This window comes from Phocoena sinus, chromosome 1 (assembly GCF_008692025.1).
Source record: "Phocoena sinus isolate mPhoSin1 chromosome 1, mPhoSin1.pri, whole genome shotgun sequence".
Taxonomy (NCBI): Eukaryota; Metazoa; Chordata; class Mammalia; order Artiodactyla; family Phocoenidae; genus Phocoena; species Phocoena sinus.
This window is the reverse complement of record NC_045763.1, coordinates 150,996,688-151,015,390: the sequence shown is the minus strand read 5'-3', so window position 1 is coordinate 151,015,390 and position 18,703 is coordinate 150,996,688. Positions and strand designations below refer to the sequence as shown.

The 18,703-nt window shown below is 53.1% G+C and overlaps 1 protein-coding gene across 1 annotated transcript in view; it reads left to right on the top strand.

Moving 5' to 3' along the window:
• The window catches only part of MAPKAPK2 (MAPK activated protein kinase 2), a 44,178-nt gene extending 37,739 nt beyond the window's left edge, over positions 1-6,439 (top strand). The window contains exons 2-10 of the mRNA XM_032627373.1: positions 2,218-2,357; positions 2,546-2,610; positions 2,895-2,974; positions 3,492-3,618; positions 4,232-4,307; positions 4,700-4,824; positions 5,160-5,245; positions 5,345-5,425; positions 6,009-6,439. Coding sequence (XP_032483264.1) covers positions 2,218-2,357; positions 2,546-2,610; positions 2,895-2,974; positions 3,492-3,618; positions 4,232-4,307; positions 4,700-4,824; positions 5,160-5,245; positions 5,345-5,425; positions 6,009-6,152 — 924 coding nt within the window. The 3' untranslated portion in view covers positions 6,153-6,439. The remainder of the gene's footprint in view (positions 1-2,217; positions 2,358-2,545; positions 2,611-2,894; positions 2,975-3,491; positions 3,619-4,231; positions 4,308-4,699; positions 4,825-5,159; positions 5,246-5,344; positions 5,426-6,008) is intronic.
• Positions 6,440-18,703: the final 12,264 nt, after the last annotated feature.

Sequence of the window (18,703 nt, the reverse complement as noted above, 5' to 3'; positions counted from 1 at the left end):
TGACAAATTCCAGACCAAGCCCAAGTTTCTCATGATTGTAAATCCAATGACCTCATGTTGCCTCTGAGTAAGTTTGACGACTTCAATTCTTCCTCTCTGGGCTTCAGTTCCTATGTGCCTGTAGGGGGCGATAGAGGTCTTTCTATTTTGGGTGCTCTGAGAACTTTTTCTCTTGAACCCTTTGAACTTATCAGTCTTATAGCACATTATCTCTGGATTAGAAGCATTTTCTGTGTGTCTACCTCCCCTCATGCCCTCACCCCCCAGTTTGAGTTCTTTCAGATTGGGACTCTTCTATTTGGTCTTGACATCTAGCACAGTGTGTGGCCTAGTAGGAGCTCGATAAATGATTGTTGAATTGAGATACATGCAAATGAGATTGGCCAACGTCTCCTCCTCCTTCTCATAGTGCATGGGAAAGGAAAATAACCTTTTTCCTTGGTCCATCCAAATAAATGAAGTTGAAGGTGGCAAAACTCAGGACCTGTGCAGTGTCCTTAGATGGCCACCAGGTGGCAGTGTGACCCCATGGCGACCTTGTCTTCTGCCTGCTCCCTAGGACACTGAATTATCTTGGCCCCTGTTGGGAGACTGCCTCTGCAAAGCCAGTTTGCATTTGGTGATCTGAGACTGACAAGTCTCGGTCTCTGCCCCTCCTCTGAAAGTTGCGTGTTATCGTGGAAAAGGTTTACGCTTTGGAATCCACCAGGCCTGGTTTCCAACCCCGGGCTCTGCCTTTCCCCAGGAACTGAGCCTGGGACACACTACTTCTCTGAGCCTCAGTTTCCACATCCTGTAAAATGGGCAGCCATTGTACGATTAGGAAAGGACCAGCATATCATAGACCATAGCATAACTGAATGTTAGTTTTATTTTTGGAAATTCCTGTGTTTGCTTTTCCCTGCCCTCTGTAATCTGGCTCCGTCCTGGCCATCTGATCTTACTCACCAAGCTTCATGCACTTTCCAGAAGGTCTCTTAGTGCTCCTGATGCATCACCCACCGCCCCAGGGTACCTCTTGGTACCAAGATGACTGCCATGGCACCAGGTGTCATGTGCAGGAGAGGTGGTGTGCATTCCTGTGCTCCTTTTAAGAGGCCTCTCAGCAGACTTCCTATAAAGTTCTTCTTGACCAGTGTCAGGTCTTAGTAAAGGGCCTGGCTTAGACTAGTCAAGATTCAGCCCTTCAGGACAGGAATAAAGACGCAGACGTAGAGAATGGACTTGAGGACACGGGGAGGGGGAAGGATGGGCTGGGATGAAGTGAGAGAGTGACATGGACATATATATACACTCTCAAATGTAAAATAGATAGCTAGTGGGAAGCAGCCGCATAGCACAGGGAGATCAGCTAGGTGCTTTGTGTCCACCTAGAGGGGTGGGATAGGGAGGGTGGGAGGGAGGCTCAAGAAGGAGGGGATATGGGGATATATGTATACGTATGGCTGATTCCCTTTATTGTAAAGCAGAAACTAACACATCATTGTAAAGCAATTGTACACCAATAAAGATGTTAAAAAAAAAAAGATTCAGCCCTTGAGGGAGGTGAGGGCACCAGGCTGCTTTAATACCCCTGGCCACCTGGTGCATGGACGAAGAGGGGACAAGGACGAGGACCGTGAGTTAAGTAACTTGCTCAAGGTTGCAGATCTAGTAAGAACCAGGATTCAGACCACACCGGGCTGACTCCTGAGGCTATCTGTTGGTTGAAAGGACATTGCTCGGGATTTGATATGCTGGGTTTAGGGATCTTGGAGGTACCTTTTCTAACTGATCTGGAGTCTCCCCTGTCTCTAGGCCCCTTTCCATTGTTGTTTGGGTTTTTCTCGGTCTGTCTTTCTGCCCAGGTGTCCTTTACCCTCTGTCTCCCAATGTTCCATTCTGCTCGCCTTCTGGAATAGACTTCATGCCCATAGCTGGGCCTTTCCCCTGAATGGTCAAGGGTGGTCTCAGAGTAGCTGTCGAGACCCCACGAGGGGTCATCTTGAGGTTCCTTTTAGAGCAGATGAGGGAGCTGCAGAGCTCTGAGTCGGGGCTTAGGAGAAGGAAGTGCAGGGAAAGTGCTAAGGGCTGGTGTTGGACCCAGGTAGGGAGAGTCGGTGGTGTGTCGGTGGGGATGCGGGCAAGTGTGTGGGCCAGGCCTTCCGGTAGGTGCATGCAGGTGGTGCAGCAGCCGGCTGCCCCGCTGAGATTACTCAGGAGGCACTCGGCTTGCAGATGCTGCAGGACTGCCCCAAGGCCCGCCGGGAGGTGGAGCTGCACTGGCGGGCCTCCCAGTGCCCACACATTGTGCGGATCGTGGACGTCTATGAGAACCTGTACGCGGGGAGGAAGTGCCTGCTGATTGTCATGGAGTGGTGAGCAGCCCTTCCGCTTTACTCCTGGCCCAGCCTGATCCCACTCCCCACCCAGGCCCCCCACCTTCTGAGGACTGCCGGATGGGGACTCTGAAGCTTAAAATGTAGATGCCTGATTTTTGGAGGGGCAGTGGGGAGAGTGCTAGTGGGATGCTATGTCCTCAGATCTGACTGTGGCTTTGTTTCAGTTTGGATGGTGGAGAGCTCTTCAGCCGAATCCAGGATCGAGGAGACCAGGCATTCACAGAAAGAGGTAGAAAGGGTCTGTTGTGGGGCCTGGGCTCGGGCAGGCAGGGGCACGGGGTGTCTGAAGGGGCTCTCGTGAGAGGTGCGGAGGCCTGCTGCCTTCTCCGGCTCACCGCTGGGGCCTTCTTCCTCAGCTGAGCCAGGGCTGCTCCTCATTCCCTGGTTTCTGGGGGGCGGGGGTGGACGTAGGGAGCCTTAGGCTGTGTGGGGGGATTGGTGTATTGGGTGTTCCAAGCTAATGACACATCTTGTGAGTCTCCTTCCCGCTCCCCTGTTCTCTCTTCTCTGCAGAGGCATCAGAGATCATGAAGAGCATCGGCGAGGCGATCCAGTACTTACACTCAATCAACATCGCGCATCGGGATGTCAAGGTACCAGCTGTTCTTTTTGTCCCCCCCTCAGTCCCCCGAACTCAGGTGCCATGGAGGCCATAGGGGTCAGGGTCGTGGTGACCCTAGGGAGGGTCCCCAGAGTCATCCTGCGGTGCATCCCCGCTGCCTGGTTCCTGAACGAGAGTGGGGCGGAGTGCCACTCTCTACCCCGCAGGCCCTGCCCTTGCTGGGCAAACCCCTACCCCAGTCATGAAGCCTTGTGAGGCCACCCTCACCCTGCGGTGCTCCTCAGCCACACCTCACCGCCGCACCTTCGGTCTCTGTGTCACTGCAGTGTTCACTGCGGTTCTCTGCATCAGTGTCCGACTCCCATGCACGCTATAAGCTCTTGGGAGGCAGGGAGCTGAGGGTCGTCACTGTCAGCTGTGCAGATCACAGGGGCTGGACAAATGGTTGTTGAATGGAGGCAGAAAGGAAGGAAGGGAGGAAGGGAGGGAGGGAGTGATAGCCCCTCACAGGTTCAGCAGAGGTTCTATTTATTTCTCTCTCTCTGTAGCCTGAGAATCTCTTATACACCTCCAAAAGGCCCAACGCCATTCTCAAACTCACTGATTTTGGCTTTGCCAAGGAAACCACCAGCCACAACTCTCTGACCACTCCTTGTTACACGCCATACTATGTGGGTAAGTCCAGAGGAGGCCTGGGGAGCTTGTCTTCCCCAGAGCTTTTCTCAAGCCCTCCTCTTGCCGGTCTCAGGGCCACAGGTCCTAGGAGAGTTGAATCCTCAGGCCCTTTCTAGCACTGGTTCTGGTGTGACCTGACCCAAACTAGGGCTCGTCAGAACTCAGCTGGGACTGAAGCATTATAGGAAATCATCTGCCTGAGATTATGGGTGGCATTTTGCACACATGCACGCTTTTCCTGAGTAGAGCTGTCATTCCCATCAGATTCCCAGTGGAGTCTGGGATGCAGATTTGGTTCAGGAGCCCCAGCTGACTGGCACAGAATAAACTCTCAAAATGCGTTTGTCAAATTAAGTGGCAGTCTGAAATGCTCTTGCAGTTCAAGGCTTGTTTTATCTTGAGATTCTAGCCCTAGGGCTCTCTTGGAGAAGGGTCTTCTGGTCTCCTTTGTCCAGCCCTGGGTCTGGGCTATGACTGTTCCCCTTCCCAGCCCAGCTAAGGTCCCATCAAGATGGGCTGAAGGGTTGGATGGGGAGCACCAGCCACCGAGGAACTGCGGTGGATCCCAGTGTTCTGAGGGCCAGGCCCACCCACGTTGACCTTTGGTTTGCAGCTCCAGAAGTGCTGGGCCCAGAGAAGTATGACAAGTCCTGTGACATGTGGTCCTTGGGTGTCATCATGTACATCCTGTGAGTGCGTGGGGAGGGGCCTGGGGGAAGTGGGGCTGGGCTGGCCTGGGCTGGGCTGGGGTAGGGGTGGGATAAGAAGAAGAGGCAAAGATTAGCATTCCCCTTCTGGATGGGAGATGCCCTGAGAATCCCCTGCATGTCCCCATCTCTCTGCGTTTAGTGGATTCTGACAGCTAAATGCTATAAATTAGCTTATGGGCAGGAAAATGTGTGGTTTACATACTGTTGCATTCCCGGGCCCTGTCCTTGACTTTGTATATTGTACCTGAGTCAGTGAGTCCCAATTTCTCTGTGACCTTTGCAAGAAGAAGCCTGTGTTGCGCTCTAGTCCTGGTGCAGGACCCTAAATAACATCAGCTCTGTCCCTCTCTTCCCACTTCCTCTCGGCTCAGGCTGTGTGGGTATCCCCCCTTCTATTCCAACCATGGCCTTGCCATCTCTCCGGGCATGAAGAGTCGCATCCGAATGGGCCAGTATGAATTCCCCAACCCAGAATGGTCAGAAGTATCAGAGGAAGGTAGAGAACCCACGTGTACATGTGCGTGTGTGCAGGTGTGTGTGCGTGTGCAGGGGCGGTCTCACGTGGGTGGCGTGGCTGTGGATCTGCACCCGGCCCACAGCTGCTGGGTACGTCCTGTCTGTGTGAAGGGCCTGTGGCAGAGCTGGGGTATGGGGCGCATGGGGCTGTCAGGGCTGGAGCCCTAATGGTCTTCAAGGCTAGCTCCTTGGGTGGTCTGTGTCCGTGCCCCTTTGAATCTGGTTTTTCCCTGAAAACTGTGGGAAGGAGAAGCAGAAGGGGGGTGACCCCTTAGCCATCTCTGTCCCCTCCCTGCACCTCGCTTTCCCCCACAGTGAAGATGCTCATCCGGAACCTGCTGAAGACAGAGCCCACCCAGAGGATGACCATCACCGAGTTCATGAACCACCCCTGGATCATGGTAAGCCTGGTGGGCTGGAGGGGCCTGGGTTCACGGGGACTGTCCCTTGGGGCTCCACCCCACCCAGGCTTTCACCGTGACCCTTTTCTCTGTCCCCAGCAATCAACAAAGGTCCCTCAGACCCCACTGCACACCAGCCGGGTCCTGAAGGAGGACAAGGAGAGGTGGGAGGACGTCAAGGTGAGGGCACCACGGGCCAAGAGGGGCTCAGAGGGTGCGCGCCGAGGTGCTTGGGTGTGAGAGGCGGTGCTGGCCCAGAGGGGTTGCTTCTGTACTCGCTCACCCCAGGGGGGCCCTGTTACAACAGGAGCAGCGGCTCTGAGCCACTTCCCTGCCGGGTTGTGGGCAGAGGTTCTGTGTTTGGTCTAAAGTTGGCCGTGGCTGTTTTCTACAAGCCCTCTACTGTCTGGGTCTCTAAAGGGACCTGAAAGGTCATCTGGTACCATCTCCTCACTTTGCAGACGAGGAAATTGACGCCCAGAGGGGGGGGTGACCTGGTCAAGGTCACGCAGCTAGTGATTGGCTGGGGCAGACATGAACCCAGGTCTCCCGACTCCTGGTCGGCGCTCTTTCTGCCTTCCCGTGGGGCCGCTGGAGGGCTCTAGGAGAGCGCTGGCAGCACGGTGGCCAGGCTCTGTTGACCCAGCCCTGGGCCCATCACCCAGCCTGCCCTCTCTGTCTCCTCTGCTCCCGCCCGTCACCCGCATCCTGCCCTTGCTTTGCCTGTCGCTTCTCACGGCTCTCTCGGTCACTGCCCCCCCAGGAGGAGATGACCAGTGCCTTGGCCACGATGCGGGTCGACTATGAGCAGATCAAGATAAAAAAGATTGAAGACGCATCCAACCCTCTGCTTCTGAAGAGGCGGAAGAAAGCTCGGGCCCTGGAGGCCGCGGCCCTCGCTCACTGAGCCGCTGGGCCCGTCCTGCTCCACTGGAGGACAAGCAATAACTCGTGACCTGAATCTATTTTTTAAATGAAGAGACACAGAACTGTCCACTCCCGCCTCCCCTCCTCCTCAGCCTCATGGAGCCCGGACCTCGTCATAGGCTGAATTCTGCCTTTGGTTCTGGCCACCTCTGAGAGGGAGAGCCTGGAAGGCTGAGAGGGCGTGGAGAGAAGGAGCAAGGTGCTCTTGAACCTGTGCTCATTTTGCAGTTTTATCAATAATTTGACTTAGAATTTTTATGAAACTTCTTTTATTGTTCTTGCCCTCATTCCTGCTCCTTCCCCCCAGACCCTTTCCTGTCTGGATACTACAAGGGTTTGGGGTTTGTTAAAGGGTATTTGTGGAAACTGTTATAGGGGGCGTCCCTGTGTCGTGCCACCAGCCCTCTAATTTCCCCACTACAGCCCCAGGTCCCCGCTGGCTGAGGCCTTCCGGGAGCTGCAGGCCGTGGAGGGCTGGGGCCAGGAGGCCACCCACCTCCTCTGCTGAGCCCACAGACGTCACCGGTGTGCCAGACGGATAGGAGTGAGTGTGGTTGTGTGTGTGCGCGTGTGCCCGTGCCCGTGTGCGTGGATCAGTGCCTGGGCCTGTGCATTTGAGGGGCCAGGGGCAGGCAGGGTTGCAGAGGGAGGGCCTCCGTTGGGGCTCAGGAACTGTCTCCCTCCTCAGGCCTGCCCTGCCCGCGCTGGCTCTGCCAAAGTGCCTGGGAAGCGTGTCCAGATTCTGAGCCAGGCCGTCCGTGCCTGCCTCTGTGAGCGGGTCCTGGGAGGTGGAGAGGAGTGACTTAGCACTGGCACAGCGACCAGGAAGGCTGGAGCCCCGCCCAGGACCCCACTCCCCGCTGAGTGCTGGTCCTGGTCCTCCGAGGCGCTCATCTGCCACGTCATCTCTCTGCTTCCCCTTCCTGCCACTATTAACCTGTTCGTGTTTATTTTCTTACATTTTTGCTGTTTCTCAACAGGCCCACTCTCAGCCCGCATGGGTGAGCCTGGGCAGTCGATGAGTGACACACAGCTGCTGCGTTTCCTGTGCCTCCCGGGCTCTGGGGCATCGGCAGCACCCCCTGGTGGGCAAAGACAGCACCACTCTTGCGGCCCTCCTGCAGATCTCCATCGTGCGGCCTAGCGGGTGGGCGGGGGAGGCTTCACACCAAAGATGTCCCGATCCTGCCCCCTCCCCATCAGCCCCTTCCCCCCGACCCCAAACAACTCAGCGTCATGTGTCCAGGCCAGTGGGGGGGAGGGGGGAGGGGGGAGGGGGGGTAGGGCCCTCCCTCCCCAGTATTAATTTGCAGCAGTGTGGGGAGAGGTCCTCTGTGCCATGGTCCCTTGGGACAGGGGTGACAGTAATGCTTCAGCTTTCATCTCCCTCAGGGGCAGGGTTGGGGGGCGCACCCAGGGTCTTCTCTGGGTGTGAGGGAAGGGCTCCGAGTGCCCGCGGCGCCTCCCGTCTCTGATGGCGTGTCCAGCACTCAGATTGTTGTAAACTCTTATTGTTTTGTATGAGCAAAATTGTCTTTACTAAACAGATTTAATAGTTGAAAGGTTTTCTTTCTCTTCCTTCGTGGGGCTCAGCCCCTTGACCCCCCCCGCCTGTCCTCTTTCCGCACGTGGAGAGCGGTTCTGTGAGTTGGGAGGGCAGAGTCCGTGTGTCCTGGGAGAGGAGGGGAGGGCTCCCGGGCGAGAGGGAGCCAGCGCACGCCCCACTGAGGGCCTGGCCAGGACCTGGTATGGGGACACGAAGAGCAGGGCCGGTGCCCACCACGGTGCTGGGAGCCCATGCTCTTTTGCCAAGTATTGAATCAGGAGCCCAGCTGCTTCTCAGCCCAGTTCTTGGACTTGTTTAGCCACAGTCAGGCGCTGACACCCTCAGCCTGGGGGGCTGGCTGGTGTGAGGATTGTGAAGAAGTTGCTGGTGGTGAATGGGTTCAAATCCTGGGAAAGAGTCCAGAGCAGCAGGTCAGTGTAGTTCCTGAAAGTTCCAGGAGGAGGTGATGGGGTCAGGCAGAAGCCAGAATACTCTACCTCAGACCTGGAAGAGGCCTCAGGGCTCCTATGACCCATTCGCCTCGATCCACAGATGAGAAGGCTGAGGCTCAGAGGTGGGGTATCTGAGACGCGCAGTGAACTGGTTCGCGGTGGGGCCCAAGGTAGAAATGGGTCTATTGACCCCACTGCTCTCCCTCCCAGTCAGATGGAAAAATGGTCATCGATAAGTTCAACTGCATTTTCTCACTTGATCCTCAGAGCTGTCGGGGAGAAAGGCAAGGCAGGATGGTCATCCCTGTTTTATGAGCAAGGAAACCGACCAAGGGAGCGAAGGGATGTGCTGGGGATCCCAGAGCTAATGGGTTTGGACTAGAACTCAGGATCCCAAGGCCTGGGGTGGTCTCATCCTAGGACCTGGTCTCCTGCCTGGAGGAGAGGCCTGCTCATCCCCCCAGTCATCAGTGGGATCGCATCCCCCCTGCTCGGGTTTGTGGCAGAGGCAGGGCATGCCTGGGGCCCCATGGCCTCCCCCTCACAGCTCCTGAATGTGGCTGGCTCCTACCTTGAAACTCTACCCATCACTCTAGAAACCACCATTCGAACGAACCAGCATGAGGTTTTGCTTTCAGAGAAATCCAGTCACGTTGTCTGTGCTTATGTGGGTATCAGAGGTGATTGATAAGAACTCGGAGGAAGAGGGGATAAGCGGTGGTAGGGCGGGAATTGGGGTACAGGGGAAGGGCGTTATCAGTGCTCTGCTGTCTTTGGAGGCCATGTTAGTTTTCTGTTGCTGTTGTAATACATTTTGTGGCTTAAAACACAAATGTAATATGTTAGATTTATGAGGTCAGAAGTCTGATATAGTCTCCTTGGTCTAAAATCTAAGGTCTCAGCAGAGCTGTGTTCTGGAGGCTCTAGCAGATTCTCTTGCCTTGCGTTTCCAGCTTCCAGAGTTTTCCCCATTCCTTGGCTCACGGCCCCCTTCATCCATCTTCAAGGGCAGCAACATCGCATCTCTCTGACCTTCTGTTGTCGCATCTCTCTAACCTAGCCAGGAAGGAGTCTCCACTTTTAAGAACCTGTGTGATTAGACTGGGCCTACCCAGATAATGCAGGAGGTCCTTCACCTCAGTCCCACCTGTAGAGTCCCTTTGCCATGTAAGGCCACATGTTCCCCGGTCCAGGGATTGGGATGTGAGCATCTGTAGGGCCGCTGCTCTGCCACAGAGGCCCATCTCACAGCCTTCTCATCCTCTTGCCCCACACGTTAACACTTGTGTTTTCCTTCCTCCTCCATCTAGGTCAGCCCAGTTCACAAAACTGGATCTGACATTCGGGGAAGGTGGCTGGGATGAAGGGCAGGAGGGGCCTGGCTTGGTGAGTGGGGTCTTGCCATGACTTTCTACTCTCTCCACACCCCTGACCTTCCACACTGGTGTGGCCCTGTGATTCTTTGTCTCTAGGAAGAACTTAAGCTCCTTCTGCTAAACTCCCAGGTGGGATGGCAGTGGAACTTTCGTGCCTAAAGGCAGATGCTGGCTTGCATGGTTCCAGGGGGCAACAGGAGATGGTTCTTGAACACCCTTCAGCGGTGTGAGATGTAAGGAGGGCTTATGGACACTTGCAGGTACCTAGGAAGCACTGGTGCTGTGCTGGGCTCTTTCCCTTGATCTCATCACCATCATAAAAGCCCTCTGACAGAGTCAGTCTAGCCTCCAGTTTACCTGTAAGAAAACTCAGCATCAGAGAAGTAAAGTGACTCTCCCAAGGCCTCATGACTAAGCAGAGGTCAATCTGATTTGGGTCTCCTGCTTCCAAGTTTAGAGTTTCTTAAAAAACACCACCACCACCAAAGTCCTCTTGCTAAGGGAGGGGGGAAGGGAGGCCAAGCAGGGAGACAGCTGGATTCTTCTCCACTGAGTAGAGGTGAATTTCCTTTTCTAGGGAATGGGGGTGGCACTCCTAGGCCCTGTGACTGTTGAGGAATGCAGCAAGATGATGGATTTAAATGTTTGGTCAGGGGCCAGGTGGCCTTTATCACTATTGGTGTCCTACCCTCTGGTGGGCTGCCCTGCCCAGAGGGCACAGGGAAGCCCAGGTTTGGAGCGGAGTTGGTGGTCTAGGCTGAGTCCATGTTTCTGTCAGCTTGAGGGCATCACCTGTGCCTTGGGGTGAGGAGGCAGTTGGGTTGGTAAACAATAACAGAAAATTTGGGGTTTTCCTTTTTTTTTTTCAGGTATGCGGGCCTCTCACTGTTATGGCCTCTCCCTCTGCGGAGCACAGGCTCCGGATGCGCAGGCCCAGTGGCCATGGCTCACGGGCCCAGCCACTCCGTGGCACGTGGGATCCTCCCAGACCGGGGCACGAACCCGCGTCCCCTGCATCGGCAGGCGGACTCTCAACCACTGTGCCACCAGGGAAGCCCTGGGGTTTTCCTTTGACTGGGTTGGAGACAGGAAACGCGGAGGGCTGGGAATGACGGTGGGTAGAGTGGGTAGGCTGGCCTGCTCAGGGTGCGAAGGAAATTCAGTTATTCAAGGAAGGAGGGTGGAGTTGGTGAGGCTGGGGAAAGTGGCTGTCTCACCCACCCCCGGTGAATGTAGACCTGCTGGGTGGTCTCCAGGGGGCCAGAGGGGGCTGGAGGAGGCTTTGGGAGCCAGCCTCTGATCAGCCCCAGGGATACAGCCTCTCCCTGGCTCTGTCTCTTGAAGCCCATGTTTAGGGGCCACCCCAGGGGGAAGCTGGTTGAGTTGGGGAGTAGCCATTCTTTGGAAGGGACACCAGCCTCTGGTGGGGCCTTTCGGTGGACTCATTTTCCTTTCCCTGTACTCAGTCGGACCCAACATACTAAATCACCAAATAAATACCCAGGCACTTACTATATGTGCTATGCTTTGGGAAAAACCAAGTGTAAGACCCAGTTGCTGCCCAGCGAGATAAAAAATCCGCGTGCAACCATCAGAGGCCTTGTCTTTTCTTTCTCTGCATCCGGAGGCCTGGACACATACTTTGCGGTCTGAGTCGATCCGTTCAAGACTGCCCCAGCCCAAGTGGCCTCTTAGGGCCCTAGAGGGTTTGAGACTGGAGGGATGAGTGAAGTCAGAAGGTCCTGGATCCTGGATCCTCATCTCCTGTTGGACGAAGCCCTCCATGCATGCCTTGCTCGGGACAGCAAGGGTCGGTCCTCCCTGACCCAGACACAGGAGGGTGACACGTGGCCATGCCAGGACTTCAAGAGGAGGGAAGCACCGGCCGGGTGTGCAGGGCTACGGCCCCTCCTCCAAACAGGCCGCGCTTTGCAGGGTCAGTGCCTTGGCCTCCTGGGCCCGAGCTGTTCTTTGAGACTCCCTCCAGGAACAGAAATGCCACGTTCCGATTCAGCTCGTCTCGAGCATCTGCCATGTGCCACACCCAGCGCTTGGGACTTTGGGGAGACACAGCTGAGTTAGAAGTGGGTCCAGCTCTCCTGGGACTCAGAGGCATAGGTGGGGGTTAATATGATGGAAGGCAGGGAGGATCAACGCTTTCATGGGACAGGGACAGAGCAGGGAGCCTCAGTGGGGAGGGTAGAGCTTTTCTGGCGGAGACTCAGGGGGCCTTCAAGCTGGCAAATTCGACAAATTTGATGGTAGAAAATGAGGGAGCAGCATGGTGGAGGTGTTGCCGTCAGATATCTGCTCCGGTTTCTGCGGTGCAAGAGTCAGCTCTTCCTTTCTAGTTTCACCCCTCTGTCTTCTGGTCTGAACTGCTGTCTGCTCGTCACTTCAGCTGGACCTTTGGCCATCAGTTCTGTCCATGGGAAACCTGACTTCTCAGTGGGGGGTCCTCGGTATTTTCTGTTCATTTTCTCTTTTCAGCCCCTTCAACCTGGATTCCCCTCTTTTGCCATGTTTGTTCCCCCCAAACCAAAACTTAGCCTATCAGGGATTTCCCCACATATTCTTTTTTTTTAAAAATTGAGGTATAGTTGATTTACAGTATCGTATAAGTTTCAGGTGTACAACATAGTGATTCACAATTTTTAAAGCTTACACTCCATTTATAGTTATATAATGTAGGCTGTATTCCCTGTGCTGCTCTATAGATTATTTATTTTATTGGTAGCTTGCACCTCCTAATCCCTCCATCTTGCCCTTTGCTCCCTCCTTCTCTTCACCCCCGCCTATTCTTTTTTTTTTTGGCTGTGCCATGGGGCATGCGGGATCTTAGTTCCTCAACCAGGGATCAAACCTGTGCCCCCTGCAGTGGAAGCTTGGAGTCTTAACAACTGGACCTCCAGGGAAGTGACGCCTGTTCCCCCCCCCCAAATCCCCCCCTCCCCGCCCAGTCTTTTAAACTAATTAGTTAATTATTTTATTTATTTATTTTGGCCACACCGCGCAGCACGTGGGATCTTAGTTTCCCGACCAGGGATCGAACCCACAGCCCCTGCAGTGGAAGCGCAGAGTCTTAACCACGGGAACCACCTAGGAAGTCCCCCCCAAACCCCGCCACCACCACCTATTCTTAAGTTCATCAATTTTTTTTTTTTTTTTTTGTGGTACGCGGGCCTCTCACTGTTGTGGCCTCTCCCGCTGCAGAGCACAGGCTCCAGACACACAGGCTCAGTGGCCATGGCTCACGGGCCCAGCCGCTTTGCGGCATGTGGGATCTTCCCGGACCGGGGCACGAACCCATGTCCCCTGTATCGGCAGGCGGACTCTCAACCACTGCGCCACCAGGGAAGCCCTAAGTTCATTAATTTTTAAAGAATCCTTACAAGGTTATATGTTAAACTTAGATCATTTTTAGTTATGCATTTTACAGATCATCATAGAAAAGGATAATGTTACATGAGATTAGGGGGTCCTGGAAAATTGGGGTGAATGGTTGTCAAGGGCTTCCTTGCCCCTCTCCCCTCTGAGTGTCACTGAAAAGCCAGAGTTCTTTGCAGGTCTTTCTCATCCCCATTCACCGGGGTCCCTACACCATGGGCTCCAGGTGTATTAAACCTGAAGCCCTTAGGAGCTTCCCTGTAACAAATACACATTTTAGTGTACCTAAGCTTCCACACTTTTTGTCACACACCAGCATCTCAGGCCTGGAGTTACCTTGGAATGTCCATCCACACTCTGCAAGGAATAATGATTGCTCTGAAGGGAAGTCAGTACCCAGAGCCTCTGGTCAGGAAATCTTGGTCTTCAAGCCTGTAGGATCTCAGGTGGGGCTCTGGGGGGGAGTGGCTGCTCCTGAGGCCAGGAACCTGCATGTGGTAAGTCATTTTAGGGGCCAGGCTGCCATGCAAATATATTCGTTTGCATAACTTTCTTGCTCTAAGGGGCAGTGAAGTTTCCTACCCCATCCGACACCCCTGCCAGTATTTGCAAGTGAAGTACTGGGACTGGCTTTCTCCCTTTGCCATCCCCCTCCCTTCATGAGTCCTCTCGTCCCCTGAGTTTTGTTTCTGTTCCCCAGGCCCTGTGTGACCAAATACTGGTCTTGACCTCTCTGATCCTAGGGTAACAGTGTTCCCGGGCCCCATGATGCAAAGTACTGCAAAAATCATGCAAATGAGTCTCCGGTCTGGGTGGCTCTGGCCCAAGCTCCTGCCAAGTTGCTGGCTCAGGTCGCTGCTGCCTGGGACCATGTGAAACGTGATCTTGTTCCTTCCTCAGTTCCAGCAGCTGGTTGTCTCTTGTTCCTCAAATAGCTAGAGCCTCCTGAGGCTGTGAGGCCTTAAGGTTCAGAAAGAGCTGAGTTCTCCCAGCCCTTAGCCTCCGATTTGGAGGCCAGTGGTTCTGAATTCACCAGGCGGAGGTTTACTTTTCAAAGGAATCACAATCTCATCTGACTCTGAGAACGAGGCCTCGGTTAGTTGTGACTGGAGCCTGTGGTATGGGGAGATCTGGTGTTTGTAGTAAGACCTAGAGGGGCCAGTGGCTCTCTGGCACTCAGCTGTCTCCTTTTCTGATCAGAAACCTGCTTTATGGAAATGGCCCTCATAGTGAGACTCTAATCCTACCTCTCACCCCACCCACCCACAGTGGGACGAGGGCAGGTCATTCTCTGAGCCAGTCTGCAGGGAAGAGGAAGAGGTAGACGAGAAATCCAGTTTCATCCGCCTATTCCAGGCTCTTTTTTTAAATTTTTATTTATTTATTTTTGGCTGTGTTGGGTCTTCGTTTCTGTGCAAGGGCTTTCTCTAGTTGCGGCAAGCGGGGGCCACTCTTCATCGTGGTGTGCGGGCCTCTCACTATCGCAGCCTCTCTTGTTGCGGAGCACAGGCTTCAGACGTGCAGGCTCAGTAGTTGTGGCTCATGGGCCTAGTTGCTCCGTGGCATGGGGGATCTTCCCAGACGAGGGCTCGAACCCGTGTCCCCTGCATTGGCAGGTAGATTCTCAACCACTGCGCCACCAGGGAAGCCCTGGTTCTGAGGATGACAGCTCACCCAGCGAAGGTGCGTGCGCAGTATCTGCTGGCTGGATGAATGCGTCTAAAGAACAATTAACACAAGCAAGTCCAGTCATTCAAAGAAATTATATACACACATAATTACACATACATACAGAGTGAAATGTGAAAGCTTTCTCCTTATAACCTCTCTTCACCTAACTATGCCAACTTCCTCTTCAGAAATAACTACGTTTAGCGGCTTGATTTTATTTTGATTTTATCCAGTCTTACCAAAAACTCTATAATTATTTGTCTACATACATATATGCTTAGGAACACAGGTGAGAAATTCCTTTGAAGGCCGTAACAAGTAGCAATGAAATCATTAGGTATATTGTTCGGCAACTTGCTTTTTAAAAAAATTGTGGTGAGAGAATTCCCTGGTAGTCCAGTGGTTAGGACTTGGTGCTTTCACTACCAGGGCATGTGTTCAATCCCTGTTCGGGGAACAAAGACCCACAAGCCACATGGCGCGGCCAAAAAAAAAAAAAAATGGTGGTGAAATACACATAACATAAAGTTTACTACCACCATCTTTAAGTGTAGAGCTCAGCAGTGTTAAGTATGTTCACATCGTTGTGCAACCGATCCCCAGAACTTTCTCATACCGTCAGTCAACACGCAACTTGCTTTTTTAACTTAGCGTTTCTTAGTGGGTGCCCGTGACTGAACTCAGAACCATTATATTCATTTTTAACAGCCCGTAGTGTGGCTATACAATAATTTATCTGCTCCTGATGGATGTCTCATTTTTTTTAAACTGTTAGTATTAATGTTGCAAACATCTTGTACAATATCTTTGTGCACGTGTGTAAGGATTTCTGTAGGATAGATTTCTAGAAGTGGAATAGTTACATCAAAGGGTATACACATTTTAGGTTTTGGTAAGCACTGCCAAAAAGACAGTATCGATTGTGAATGAATGCACTTTGCATATTGTTTTCGGAATGAGAGGTCCATGAAAGGATTTGCTGCCAGCGGTGGGGTAATCTGGGGACAGAATAAGTCAGCTGAAAATAAGAGGACATTCAAAGCACTTCTCAAAACCAAAAGATGCATACCATTGGCCACATTGTGGGCGACTGGAAAATCAGATCTGGAGGGGGCAAGGGGATTCCTAAAACCTCTCCTCACACATCAGCAGCTCTGCTCACTCAGTTATGGTTATTTGCATAACTTTTGGGTGTGTAGGCAGAATGGCTCAAAGACAATTCTGAGGTTCAGCCTTGTTCAGCCTCCTACTGGTATTTGACTTTGAGCAGGTTACCTGACCCACTCCTCAGACTGGGAAGCGAGTGTCCCAGGTGGAGCACCTAGGAGTTTGCAGTGTGCAAATGACTTTGACGTAAGATAGACTGGCGGGTGCTGTAAGAGGCCCAGAGGTGCCGTGGGAGGTTACCTGGGAGGCATGGCCCCTCTGACTAGGGAGAGTGGGGAAAGAAAGGCACATGGCAGAGGAGATAGCTCTGACTCAGGGTCCTAGGTGTTATGGGGGACACAGGAGACATGCAAGGATTTTTTCTTACTGTTCAGGAGCTCAACCACATTCCCCCCCCAAAACCCTTTCTGTGACAGTGATCGTGTGCACAGCCATCTGCTGATTACCGAGTCTGAGATCAGGCTTGTGACACGATGGTCAAGAACTCAGATGCACACTGCACCGGAGAAAGCTTTGGAGTTATACTCAACTGGGTTCAAACTGTGGACAGGTGACTTGACCTCTCTGAGCCTCAGTTTACCAACCAGTACAATGGGGATAATGATTGTGGCACCCCACAACTATTAAATATTTATAATACTTAGTTATTAGTTATGAGCAGATGCCTCACAGATATCCAATTACAGCATAATCATCCCAGGGCCCCCAGCTGCTTGCTCTGAAACCCACTGTTGCATCTGCACTGAGGCCATCCTCCCCTGCATCTGCCCCCAGCCAATGACTGGGCACAGCAGGGATGCTAAGGCACATGGGTTCCTGGGGGAACCAGAACTCTAGTGACTTTGGCTGGAGGACTCCCTGGCAACTCTGTGGAACCTCTAGGCCTCCTGTGCCCAGACTCCTCTCCCTCGCCCCTCGATGGGGTCAGACGTGGTATGATGGCTCTCCCTGCCTGGCCTGGCTCCCACCCTATTTTCTCTCGTAAAGGCATTTCCCCTCATAAAACATTTGCATATTTAATCCCATTTTGTCATCTGCTTCTCGGAGGACCCAGACTAACAAAATAATATCACTGACCTCATTCAGTTGTTGTGAGGAACAAATGAAAAACTGTGTAAGAGACATGTAAAAGCTTGAGCATAACTCCTGGCACACAGCACTTGTTATTATGTATCATAGGAAGTAGTCTTATCAGTGCAAGCAGGTTGACTTAACTAAAAAGGAGAGTTTGGTTTTGGAATCTGGAAATGTGTCTTCCTGCCCCTTCCCTTATCTATTCCTTCTGAGCCCTCTCTTCCTGCTGACCCATGCCCTTTCATAACAGTGGCAGCTGTCCCAGCAGTGTCTTGGACTGCACCCGCTGCTTTCTGCCCGGGTAAAGGTGATTAACACTGGGTGGCTTTGGTTGAGCAAGTCTGCTATAGGGTCTGGGGCAGGGCTGTTCGGACCCACCGGATCTGTTGCTCTTCAGCCCGCAAAGAGGACCCCCGCCCATGCTGGGACGTGACTTGCTGGGAGGCAGCGCGAGTAACTGGTGGGGGGTGCGGGGCGCGCGGGTAGTGTCACTGGGGGGCGTTAGCAGCTGGGCAGAGTTGTGGGCCAAGGGAGGCTGATGGGAAGATGGTGTGCCTTCGAGTGAAACAGGGACTGTGAGAGGTGAGGTTGAGTCACAGGGTTTCTCTCAAAAACCCTGTGCTGGTGGTATCTAGCATGAGCTGAAAGTGAGCCCGCCAGCCCCAGCCTCGGCCCCAGTTCTAAGAATGCATCCCCTTCCCTCCCTCCCACAGTTGACAAAATTAATCAGGTGCCTGACTTTGGAGGTGAAAACCACTGGGTTATATCCAGCAAAGGAGGCCACAGAGATTGGGGCTGATTGAAAGGAAATGTGAGAGAAGCCGTGTCTAGGTTGGGTTTCAGAACCTGGTTCTTTGTGCTCACACCAGCAAACACAGTGTGGCTTGAGTGATTGAGCAGGAGAGGCAGTGTGGGCCAGCGCCCTGGACTCCCACAGATCCTGGTCACGTTCTGGCTCTTCCACTTGCCAGCTCAAAGCTGTCACCCTCTGTAAGCCTCAATTTCCCATCAGTGAAACAGTGACAGAAAGGGCATCTTTGTCATACTGTGTTGTGAGAATTAAATAGCTAATCGGTGTAAACCTTAGCCCAGTTCCCGGCACACAGTGAATGAAGGAACCACCCAGCTCAGTTCAGAGGCCCCCTCCCCCTTTGCGACCTCTCTTCTCGTGGATTTTGACCTCCAACAACCCTATGAGATATTTGTATTATCATCCCCATTTTATAGACTTGTAAGTGGAGGCTCAACTTGATTGAGTGCCTAGAAAAAAATCTTCTGGAGTTCAGGGCCTTGACATGGTCAGCAGGAGTTTACAGCTTGCTTGGAACACCTCCCAAAGGCAAAGAGGAGGCAGTGAAGTCATCTGAGGCTCAGAGAGGCTCACGGCCGCTTGTCAGTGAATGAGCCAGAGCACTCATGAACCTGAGGGCTGGAAGGGCACAGTACAGCACCTCCCGCCTCCCGCCAGCCCCCAGACCCCCCGGATGGAACGCTCCTCCTTCAGATAAGCTGCACAATTTATTTCCTTTACGTTCTGTTCATGTGTCACTTTTTCAATAACGTCTGCACTTATAGCTCGAGTTCAGACTGCCGGCTTCCTTCCCACCCCTACCTCCTTACTCTGGGCACTGGATTCTCCTCCATGGCTTTATTTTTAAAAACCATTTTTTATTGATGTATGATGTACATACAAAACAATTACCCTACTTAATCCCCCCCTCCCCCATAGATCTGATCACCTTCTAAAAAGCCATCTAACTTATTTATAATGACTGGAATGCAAGCTCCCCAAGGGCAGGAATTAGTGTCTGCTTTATTCAATGATACATCCCAGCACCGGGCACACAGTAGTCCCTAT